The sequence below is a fragment of the Antechinus flavipes genome, chromosome 2 (assembly GCF_016432865.1).
Source record: "Antechinus flavipes isolate AdamAnt ecotype Samford, QLD, Australia chromosome 2, AdamAnt_v2, whole genome shotgun sequence".
In the NCBI taxonomy this organism is placed as follows: Eukaryota; Metazoa; Chordata; class Mammalia; order Dasyuromorphia; family Dasyuridae; genus Antechinus; species Antechinus flavipes.
Window position 1 is genome coordinate 91,998,624 of NC_067399.1, and position 12,386 is coordinate 92,011,009.

The 12,386-nt window shown below is 40.4% G+C and overlaps 1 protein-coding gene across 1 annotated transcript in view; it reads left to right on the top strand.

Moving 5' to 3' along the window:
- Positions 1-887: 887 nt before the first annotated feature.
- EPAS1 (endothelial PAS domain protein 1) overlaps positions 888-12,386 on the top strand; it is a 107,046-nt gene continuing 95,547 nt past the window's right edge. Inside the window, exon 1 of the mRNA XM_051975205.1 lies at positions 888-1,496. Within this exon, the coding sequence (XP_051831165.1) occupies positions 1,471-1,496 (26 nt within the window). The 5' untranslated portion in view covers positions 888-1,470. The remainder of the gene's footprint in view (positions 1,497-12,386) is intronic.

The following is a 12,386-nucleotide window of genomic DNA, read 5'->3' on the forward strand; positions in this document are numbered from 1 at the left end:
TCAATTTTAGCAAGTAGATCTGACTGTAGGCTCCCCCAACAGCCCCAGGATCCCACAGCCTCCTTAGCCGTTGCTTCTACAATATCAATTTCACCCAGCAGCTCCCACACAGCTTCCAAGGGCTGCTGCCTTGCTTCCCCGCCCTGGCAGCATTTCGCTTTCATTCCCAGATTGGAAACAGCAATCGCACCAAGGTCTGGGGACTGCAGTCTCTAGAGTTAGTCTGAGTTAGTTAAAGAATCAGAATGCGAGGAGCGAATATGGAAAGGACCTTTTGGGAGTTAGCAAGAGTTCCTGGCTTCGGATGGGGAGCAAAGACCGGGAGGGGCACAATGAGGAGGAGCTAAGAGAGGGACCTTTCTCGGCATGTGACTCTTCCCTCCCAGCCCCCAAGGACAAACAGGGAAGGAGGGAGGGCACGCAAACTGAAGCCGCTGGGATCTCTCCATCTCTCCCCGGGTAGGACACCGCCTCTCCTATCTTGCCTCTATCTCCCCGCCAGTGTCTCAAACCCTTTTCCCTCCTGGCTCCCCCTTTCCCCTCTTCCTCACTGGGTCCGCGAGGCTCCAAACCTCCTTCCACCCCTCCCACCTCATAAACAACTCCTGGAAATGCAGTGGGAGGAGGCGGGACAGGGCGGCTGGCCCGACCCGAAAGGGGAGGGAAGGAAGAGAAGGGGCGGGGACGGGGTCAGGGGCAGAGGCTGGAGCTGCGTCTCGCTCATTGGCGGAGACGCAGTGGGCTGCCCCAGCTGGTGTCCTGAGTCGGGCTGAGGAGGACTAGGCTGACAGCTCCCCCGCCCCCACGCCCACTCCTCCAAGTTACCCCCCAGTCACTGGACTCCCCCTCCCTGACTCCCACCCACTCCACCCCGTTCCCTCCCGGCGCGCAGGGACAGCCGAAGTTTTAAAGTGGGGCCGCTGCCTGCTGCTCCTGACATTCGGGAAGCGGCCAGCCCCCGAGCCCAGGCGCTCGCCGCGCTCCCGCGCCCCTGCTCTCCTGAGCGGGCTGTACAATCCTCGGCAGTGTCCTGAGACTGTATGGTCAGCTCAGAGGCCACGATCGCCACGGCCGCGACAGCGCGGCTCCGAGGACTTGTTTCACACATACTTTGATCTGAATTTGTACGCCCTCCACCATTGATTTTTATTTTTTGAAAACATTTTTAAAACTTTTTTCTTAATTTTCCCTGTACGCATTTGACAACCTCTCCCCTATTCCCACCCCTCCACCCTTCCCTCCTACAACCACTCCTCCCGGTTCCTCCCCCCCGTCACCTCTCTCCACCCTCTGCTTTCCGCATTTACCCAATCACCTGCAAACTTCCACCTGATTTTGCGGAGCGCTTTGGACCTGAGAGCGCTCAGGACTTTTTGAAATCGGCCCAAGGCTTCAGTAAGTTCTAAAGGCAGCAGTCAACCGCAGCCGAAGTTTGAAGGCTCCTGGTGGCCTTGCGCGAGAAGCGTGAAAATGACAGCTGACAAGGAGAAGAAAAGGTAAGCTAGGCGCCGAAAAGATCTGGCCGGAGAGGGCTAAGATATGACCACAGAAGGGGACAGCAGAACTTGACTGTGGCGATGATGGAAGGGGTGCGAAAGATCCCAGGGTTACCGATCTAAAAGCTGCCTCTGGCTGGGATCAAGAAGTTGGGAAAGGAAGCAGAAATGTTCTGACGGAGTCAGGTTGGTGGGACATTCAGGGAACCCCAGGTGTGACCCTGGAGCAGGCCAACTCGAGTTTCCCTGACTGTCCCATAAGGAAACGCAGTGCTGCACAAGGGCATTTTCTCAAAATTTTCCTGTTCAGCTAGTGCGTCCCGAGGGCTGGATATAGACTGACTTCTTAGACCTTCCCTCACCTCTCACTTTTCCCAGAGCGGAAGCAGCAACAACTCCTTTCGCTTGTTCAGTGTCCCCTATTCCTGCGCGGTGTCCTAAGCTGGCTCAAAAGTACCCTGGCCGCTTGAAATGCGGAGGCAGAAAAGGGCTATCTATGAGTGGAGCGATGGAACGAACGTCCTCTAAAGGGTTGGCGATTTAAATGGAAGTGGAGACCACCCTGTATCCCAGATGTTTTCGTCCTCTGATCGCCCAGAGAAGGAATAGAGGAACTGGATACAGTTCTGGGGTGCTTCCGAAGAGGGCAGAGAAGGGCAGCCAAGTTCGGCCCGCCACTCTCTATCCCTCTTCAGTAGGTGAAAGGCAACGAAGGAGAACTGTCGCTTTCCTGCTTTTCCTTCGGAGTGCTCTATCTTCGGAGCGCTGAGAACAGATAGGTCCTGACCCAAGCAAGTGGATTAGTGGGCACTTTTTGTCTATTCCCCAATTCCCACACTATCCACAGTCAAAAAGGTATTTATTGATCTGGACTTCTTTATACAGCAACCCTTCTTTCTCCACACAGGAACTCAGAGCTAGCAGAGTCCGAGCCACAGACTGTCCCCATTACTTTGACGCTTTCCTTTCCCTTCCGCGCTGTGAGAGAACTAGAAGGCGAAAGTGGAAGGGAGAATAGGTGGGAAGGTGGGAGGGAGGAGTATTCTTTTACTGGACCAAGCTCGGTCCAGGTGGATGTGAAGTTAAAGTGGCCGCGAGAGTTCCCTGCGTGAGGACGAGGTTGTGGAGAGGTTTGGCTTGAGATCACCCACGCTGCCTAGGGGAGCTACCCAGCGGAACTTTGCTGCAGTTCTGAAATGGCCCGAAGATGTTTGGCAGCGTGGAGGATTGAGAGAAGCTGGGAGGAATAAAGGATCTGGTTATTGACCTGCTTTTGGTGATTAGCATCGGTCACGAATCCCGGCTAGAGGAAGGGAAGCTCTTGGAATTGGGTTTGTGTAAACGGAAGAGCGGCCCCTGCTAAACTTGACTTTTTTTCACCCGGTAGCCCAAAGTTGCGTACTCTTAGGGGCGCTGGGTGAAATGACATTTCCTATTCATATTCTTGGATAATCGGGTAATCGACAGGCGTCTTGATTATATTCCCTCTTCCCTCCCCTCCAACAATATTTCTGGGATTTCTGCTCGATTTCTTCCCTTTCTTTAATGACCGGAATTTACGAGACCAAACTGCTATCTGTGGTTAGTTTGGTTAAGCATAGCTGAGTTGGTGGTTTGTGGATGGAGGCAATGTTGTGAACCTTGTTTTGGCCTTTGGGTCGCCCTGAAGCATCCAGGCGAGGAAGTGCAAATTACTTTTGGAGCCGCTTAACAGTATGTTGAGAGCAGCTTGGGTAAAGAATAAACTTAGGAGAAGTCTAACATGTTTGGTCTGAGCAGAGCATCGATTGTAGTAATAACGCCAGTAACAATAATGATTAAACAACAGAACTTGTACACAAATTCTGTGCCCAGTGCCCAGAACTGGCTGGGGAACCAGCCAATGAGAACTTATTGTTCGTTTTACAGCCCAGATGCCTATCAAAGAATGTCGAAATCAAAGGGGGGTGTGGTTTGATCGTAATCTTGACAAATGTGTGAGAGATGTCATCTCCTCCTACGGTGTCCTGCGCTGGGTGATATGCTACGTCCTGCCATTATGCATATTAATTATTGCAAGGAACTTGAGAGCTAAAGATTTCAACATACCAGATGGATTGCCCTCTTCTACAGGATGCGAGCAAGCAAATAAAGAGAAACAGAGTTTGGAGCTAGCCCTCAAGTTATGTAGTTGGGCCTAAAACTACTTCATTAGGGGTCAGCCTGCCATTTGAGGTGCCAGCTGGGATTCCCTGAACCTTGAACTAGATGGGAAAACAGAACTTCTTACTCTCTGCCTGCTCTCACAACTTGTTTAATTTTCTGTGCTTCCATAGATTGAGAAGAAAAAGGAGCGTATGTATATGAGACACACACACACACACACACAGAGAGAGAGAGAGAGAGAGAGAGAGAGATCCTTATCTGCTAGTGAACTTGATGCATTTGTCAAGATTAATTTTCTAATATCATATTTAACATGGTTGTTGACCAGCTTCAGGCTATTTATTGGGAGGGACCGAGTTGTAATTAAAAACTGTGAAGGAGTACATTGAAAACTGGTTCTGTGCCTAGAGAGATTGTCTTATCTGTAGCCTTGCAGCAAGGTTCACTAGTGTAATATTTATTTTGAGAGAGTGCTATGCCAATGAGCTTTGCATTGGTTCTGGCCATAAAGGAATCTGTTAGAAACTCCAGCTAACCATATGCGGTGTTAAATTTAGGATGAAGAAGCTTCTCCTCTCCAAATGTCATTTGTGGTCCTTCTCCAAAATAATATGAACCATTTGAAAATATCATTTAAAACAGAAACTTGCCAAAATTGGTGGTACCAAAACATTAATGAAATCCTGGTTAATGCATGTATTCCAAACTATAATTAGTCTTCATAATCTTCATTGGTTCTTACTATAGCGATCAAAGTTTTAAAAATGGATATTCTGTTTTCTTCATTGAAATGCAAGATGTGGATATAAGGGGAGATAACCGAAGCTCACTCCTTTCTGTGTATATTTAAGACAAATTTCTTAAGGACTTCAGTTTCCTCATCTATAGAATAAAAGCACTGAACTAGGGCATTTTTCAAGGCCTTTCCAGCCCTAAAACTATGATTCTTTTATCTTGTAAAGAAAACCAAGACCCTGGTGTTGTAGTTTCACTCACTAATTATTTTTTTTTTTGTAGTGCTTTACTGTTGGTAGGAAAGTTTGTACTGTAGCTCAGTTTAGATGAAGAGCTAAAAAGTGGCTGGTGATTCACCTTTTCTTTAGCTATGCAATCTTGGGCAACTTATATCCTTCTGTGTCTCAGTTTCCCCAACTGTACAAAGGGGATGATAACATTTAGGTTGTGATAAGAATCAAATAAAATGTAAAATAAATGTAAATCTAAAGGTACTGTTTTGTAATATTTCAGTCTGAGACATAGAAGAAAATCTACGTTGACCATAAAGGAGACTCAATTATTTTTTAGGTTCTTGGCATTAATGAATATTCTGAGAGATATAAACAAAAGCACCCTTTTTTTTTTTTTTTTTTACCAGTTTACCAGTTGGATCTTGTTTACATCTTGTCAGGACTCAGTCCTTTTCTGTGACATCTCCCTAAATCATCTGCTTCTAAAATTCTGTAATATGTGGAAAGAACCTAGAATTATTCTGGGTCATGAATTTTATAGAGTTCAGAAGAGGTCTTTGAGATATAAGGCCTAGACAGTTTAAGATTTATCCTAAAATCACAGAGTTGGTAAATGTTAGATAAGGGATTTGAACACATGACCTCTCTCACAAAATATAAATATTGGGCCCACAGAGCCAAGATATCTTGCTCAAGGTCATACAGAAAGATAGTAGTGGTCCCATAAAAAGTAGTAGCTCCTTAATAAATGTTGGTGGAATTGAAAAAATGGAGGACTATTTTGTATACTGTACACTATAATCAAAAATGTTTCTAGGTCCTTAGATTGGAATTTTGACCATGAGTTTTTAATATTTTGATAATGGTATTTCAATATGATTTGTTTCCTTTATAATTCGACGTATTTTATACATTTAAAAACATTCTGAGAAAGGGTCGATATAACTCACCAGATAATCAGAGGGTTCTGTTTCACAAAAAAGGTCTTAAAGAATGCCTCAGATGTCCTAATTTAACAGAGAAGATTGAGAATTTAAGTGATTTGTCCAAAGTCACAAAGCTAATTCATAGCAGAAGTCAGGACAAGAACTTGTCCTTGTGAGCAAATTGTGGAGGAGTTATCATTCCCATGCAAGAGACAGGTTGGTAAGTCTGCCACCTGCATCCAGTCACATTCATTCTAAAGTGCACTAACTTCTCTTCTATTTAAAATGCTATTTTTGCAGCTTTAAAATCATTTTAATTTTTATTCTTAAAATTAAATCATTTTGATTTTTGCCTGAAATTAATTAACTCTGAATGAAAACTGAGACTCTGCAGTGGCTGAGCAAGTCAAATACCTAGTGTGAAGATAGTATGACTTCCCTGCCAATTATCCTTATGCATCTGGAAGTGTTAGAGTTCCCAGGTGGCCTGCTCAGAGGCTCAGGCCTCTGAAAGTAAAAGGCTCTGGTGGAAGGGCAGATTTGAGCGCAGGGGATTTTCAAGAGCTATCAAAAACCTCTGGCTGTTCTGGGAGAAAGACTTCTTGTTTTTAGCAAAGAGAAATCATGGACCAGCCTGTAGGGAAAGAAGCCTGTTATGGTTTGGTTTTTATTTAAACTTATAGGTATTTGCCATGTGAGTATGTAGACTTTAGAAACTATAAAGTTGTCACTATTATTTAACTTTCGATATGCTTTCTATGGGGTCTATGGGATCCATGGTTAGGGGCAGCTGGGTGGCACACTGCATAGACTACTTAGCCTAAAGTTAAAAAGATTTATCTTTTTAAGTTTAAATCTGCCTTCAGACACTTAGCTGTATGACCCTGGGCAAATCACTTAAATTTGTTTGCCTCAGTTATCTCATCTATAAAATGAGCTGGAGAAGGAAATGGAAAATCATTTTACTAAGAAAATAATCCCAAATAGGGTCCTGAAAAGTTGAAGATATGTAGGATGATTTTTATGCCTTATAACGATAATAAAAAAACATGGCAGATTGAATATTTTCATTTTATCAGTTCATTCAACTTGAGTGACACTCAGAGATCAGAGAATGTTTGAGGTATGTTGGAAGAATCTGGGTCAAGATATCATTTTTTCCCCATTGAAAAATTACTTAGACTATTTCTCTTGGACATCTGTAATGATGGAAATGTTTGTGGTTTTCCTTTTAATTTATAAACTGCCTTTAAAGTCTTGTTCTAGTTTTATATTTGGTGGTCACAGTTGTGAGTCCTAGTGTAGGGTGATGTGAAAAGATATACATGTCTCATACAGAAGATATATAACTTTCTTTTAGCCTCAATGGACCTTTACCTACTAATTTATTGTTTATATCTACTGATTCTTTGGTGGTAGCTAGGTGGTACAGTGGAGTGCTGGATCTAGGAACTCAGGAAAACCTGAATTCAAAATAGACTTCAGATACTTAACTAGCTGTGTGACTTTGAGTAAATCACTTAGCCCCGTTTGCTTCCATTTCCTCAGCTATAAAATGAGCTGGAGAAGGAAATGGCAAATCACTCTAGTATGTCTGCCATGAAAATCCAAGTGAGATCATGAAGAGTCGGATATGACTGAAACGATTGAACACATTTTTTTTTTAACTTTCTCAGGCTTCAAAGGATAAAAGGCAGTAATGGAAAGTTGGATTTGAACATCTAAAGAATATTAATGGGGACCTGTTTCTTCTGAACATCAACATTTTGTCTTATTAAACCATTTCTTTATCTTTTTTTTTCTCCCTGTGCCTTATCATGCACTGGGGTACTATCTGATTTCTCAATCTTCAAAGTATGTTCCTTCACTTTTCTGACTCACTACAATACAAATACACTGGGAAGCTCTGGAGTTTCTTCTCCTTCAGAGATTTTCCCATTCTTAGGCTTATTTTCCAACCTTTGCCAATTGCCCTGGAGGTTCAAAGCTCTTCCCTTTCTACCCCCAAGTTTTTTTTTTTAATTTTATTTTATTTAATAATAACTTTGTATTGACAGAATCCATGCCAGGGTAATTTTTTACAACATTATCCCTAGCACTCGCTTATGTTTCGTTTTTTCCCCTCCCTCCCTCCACCCCCCCCAAGATGGCAAGCAGTCCTATATATGTTAAATATGTTGCAGTATATCCTAGATATAATACATATTTGCAGAACCAAACAGTTCTCCTCTTGCACAGGGAGAATTGGATTCAGAAGGTAAAAATAACTCGGGAAGAAAATCAAAAATGCAAATAGTTCACATTCGTTTCCCAATGTTCTTTCTTTGGGTTCTATCCCCAAGTTTTAACTAGAATTGGTGGCAAGACTTAATGCTACTCAGTCATCAAACTCCATTTACAGAATAACCTGTTGCAAGGACTTCCTCTGTGACTTCAAGGGGAAAAAACAGCCTCCAAATCAAGGCATAAAAATGCTTCTTTTAGATCTTTTGATCTTTTGAAACCACAAGCACTAGACAGGAAAAAAAATGGATAAAGAATAAAGAATAGGAACAATCATCTTCATAATAATACCTTACATTTTTATAGTATCTTCTCCCTAAGGAGCTACAGACATTCACAAACACACACACACACACACACACACACACACACACACACACACACACACACTATGCTATTTGATCTTCCTCAGCCTTGCAAAGGTTCTCCCAAAGGGCGCCTTAACTTTTCATTAAAAAATGAAATGTATGATTACATTGACACATTATTGTTGTTAATAATGATGATGATAATGATAATAAAAGCCACTTGGGTGATTTCTCCTAAACTTGTATGAGTGTCTACTAGTATTACCATTAGTAGTAATGGATGATGTCAAAAAATGCCGCTGGCAAGCATCTGCAATTTTCCAGTTGAAGCTGGGTATAATTTAGTGTCTAACTCATAGGATCCTTTGGATCATATATTTAGAACTGGAAAGTGCCTTCAAGTTGTTTAGCCCAAGCGCCTCATTTTACAGTTAAGGAAACTGAGGTTTAGTAAGTGACATGTTTAAGGTCAAACAGAATAAATAGCAGAAATGGAATTTCAATTCCTGTCTTCAGGTTTCTTGGTCTGAAAAGGTCCGGAACTGATCTGAATATAAAGTGTTGAAGTACTCCATATTATCCTGAAATTGATAGATATAGAAATGCAGACAAGGAATAGGCCCAGAATGTCACCTACTCCCTGTTGGCCTGATTTTGCCCTACTTTTCTCAAGAAAAACTGGTTTGTGAGCCTGCCTTAGGCTATTTCTGGGGGGCCACCTGAACATCAGTAAAGCATTTATTCTATGGCTTCATCATCAAAGACTTTATGCATCCATGGAAGTATTTGTTTTTTCTTAATTTGGAAATTATTTTTAATCATTTTGCATAAGAAGAATTGAGGCACATTGACCTGTTTTTAATGTAGAATGGAATTTTTTTTCTCAGTAATTGTCAATCAAGAAAAAGACCTCCCCATTCTTTGTATTTGGCATGGATCCATTTCTATCCTTTCTAATTGTCTGCTTTTCAGCACTAGAAATTTATTCTTGTCTATTATAGAAATGGCCTTTTAAAAAGTTTCTTTTCCATCTCCTTCTCATGCCCAGGCCAGATACTGAGATGGAGGAGACTTTGATTCTTGGTGATCACCTCCTTCTTTCCATTTTACTGATAAGGAAATTGAGATTCAGAAATCAAGGAATTCCCCAAAGTCACTGCTGCTATTAAGCAGAAGCATCAGTATTCAAACTTGACTACAAACTGACTACAAAAATGCTATATCACAAACACATTTGATGAGCACTGGGAATCCAAAAAATCTATGATTTGATTTGATTCAACTGTTTGCTTGAAAGGGGTGATGTGTTCATTACGCTTCACTCGTGAGTGTGTCAAATGAAGCAGCAAAATGCCAAAAGTCTCTTCTGTAGGAGCTCACCAACTGTTTTTTCTGACAAGGAGAAAAGTTGCTTTAGTAAATTTTTTTTGTCTGATATTTTATCGGAGGTGGCCTGATCTTGACCTGCCCTGTGCCTGGGAATATAAAAAGTAAGCAGTTTTCTTTGATTAAGAGTTGGGGGGACAGAAGGAGAGGAATTTAGTTTTTTCCCTGCAAGGACATAATCTGGAAAAAGTTGAAAAAATGTATAATTCCTCTAATGATTTAAGCTTCTTATGATGGTAATATTATTCCTTTGAGACTGTTGTTTTCTGGCCATAACTAGTTGGCTTGCTTTCCTTTCTCTCTCTATTTTGAATTATAGATCAACTCTAACATAAGTACATATAATATTTTCCCAGAAAATAGTTTTTAAACCATCATCAGTTACTATTATTATTAATAATAACAATAACAAGCATTTACATAACATTTTATGATTTGTGAAGCACCTTTACAAAAATTAATCTCATTTGATCCTCACAGTGATAGGTAGAAAAATGTGTCATTATCCTCATTTTACAGATAAATAAACAGGCAGGGAGAAACCATGTGACTTGTTTAGGGTCTTATAGCTAGTTAGTTTCTGAGACAGAATCTGAATTTATGTCTTCCTAACTTCAGATCTAATACTGTCTATCCACAGCACCACCTATGTTTTTACTAAAAGAGGAATAAGTAAAAAACATCTTATTTATATAATTCTTGACCATCAAAAAACAAAACCAAACCAAATACTTGAATTTTAATATTTTATTTGTGGTAGCAATTTGGTGTTATAGAAAGGATTCTGAGTTTGGAGTAAGGAAGTACTTGGATTTAACACCCATCCCTGAATCTTATCCATTTGTGTGACCAGCCTTAGTTTTTTCACCTGTAAAATGACAATAGTATTTATAGTACCCACCTCAGATTTAATTAAGACAATGGATGTGAAACACTTTGCAAACCTAGCAATTATTTTGTTGTTGTTGTTGTTATTATTTTTACTGATTCAGCACTTTTCATCCAAAGCAAAGTACTCTGAATAGATGACTTCATTCATTCTGGCCATGTCTCTGTGAAAGGTAAGAGGGTAAAGTCCCAGTTATAAGATGGAAACCTTGAGTTTCAGAGAGGAGAAAGTCTTGTGAGAAAAAATGAGTTCGGGACTTGCATCTATGTCTCTTTGGCCCGGCCAGGCCCCTGCCCACCAATTTATGCCACAGGCTACTACAAGTTAGTGAACCAAGGACACAAAGGTAGTGACTCAAAAGTCATTGTTAACGATTCTTATTACTAATGAGTAATTACAGCAAATATTTACAGGATTCCTTCCTACTTATACAATTTCCTGATGCCAAAGCACTTTGGAACATTAAGAAAGATGGTGCTAGAAAATTAGCTTTAAAAAGAGAGCTATCTGCAACCAGAGAGAGGACTGTGGAAATGAGGAGGGATCACAACATAGCATTTTCACCTTTTTTATTGTTGTGTGCTTGCATTTTATTTTCTTTCTCAATTTTTTCCCTTTTTGATCTGATTTTTCTTGTGCAACATGATAATTGTTGAGCTATAAATAGAAGAATTGCACATGTTTAACATATTGGATTACTTGTAATGTAAGGGAGGAGATGGGGAGAAGGGAAGGAAAAAAATTGAAACACAAGGTTTTGCAGAGGTGAATATTGAAAATTATGGAAATGTTTTGAAAATTAAAAATCTTAATCAAAAGAAAGAAGAAAAAAGAAAAAAAAGAAAATTAACATCAAAGCTTCAGAAAAGCTGGTTTTGAAACTTCAAGTACCATATGGATATAAACTAGTGTTGTCATTCAATATGAAAAGAATCACAGTTCCTCTAATCCTTAAAAACCAGCCTTACTAAAGCACTGACATTAACTTTCTAGCCTTGCTTTTCTTATTAAACAGATGATCAAAAGCTTTTTCTATTTCTATGTCTGTGGTCCAAAGGTTTATGAAGCACCTTCCATACATTATCCCACTAAGTTCTCACAATTCCCTGATACAGAGGATGAAAGTACAATTATCTGGGTTTTACTGACAACGAAATTGGAGTTGGTAAGACATGTTAAGTGATTTTCCCAGGATCACACTGTTAGCATAGGTATCAAAAGCAGAACTGGGGCTTCTGTCTAATGCTGTGGAAACTAGGGGTTTATCCATTTCATTGAAGTTGGGATAGAAAACAATATTCAGAAAATTATGTCTTATTCTTCAGTTACTTTAAGGAAGACTCGTGGCTATAAGCCTTCTTTTAAAGTTGGGGGGAAGGGATGGATTGACCAGAATTAACATGATGTCACGGAAAGAAACTGGCTTGTTAGTCAGAACACCTGGGTTCAAATAATAATCCTGTCATTAATTTCCTTGGGCAATACATTATTGATATTATTATTATATTAACGTTAGTTTTTTGTTCTGTCAAATGAGGGAGAGTTTAGTGTACATAACTCTTTTGACATTCTTTCAGGTTTGATATTCTGTGATTAGTCCTTAGAAAATAGATATTTTAACACCTACTTGATAAATAAAGATGATCACCTAAAAGTAGCAAGGAACAGTTGAAAATAAATGCTCTTGTGAATATGAGACTGAAACAGCATTGTTTTACACAAAATCAATTTGGAGAGAGGAGGAAAGGTGTAGGAGAGAATCAATCAGTCAGCCTCCTTTTGGCAGGGAATAGCATTACTGATGATTTTAGATGTTTATAGCAAATTCATCTTATGGTCACCTGTCCCTAGTCGCTTATTATTCACAGTTCATTATTGAAAATGGGATTGCAATAATTTTCTGTAAATTGCCATAAAGTCTAGAACTGAAAGAGAACTCACTCCTGTTATGACTTATCCAATGAACCTAGTTGATTAGGAGCAGA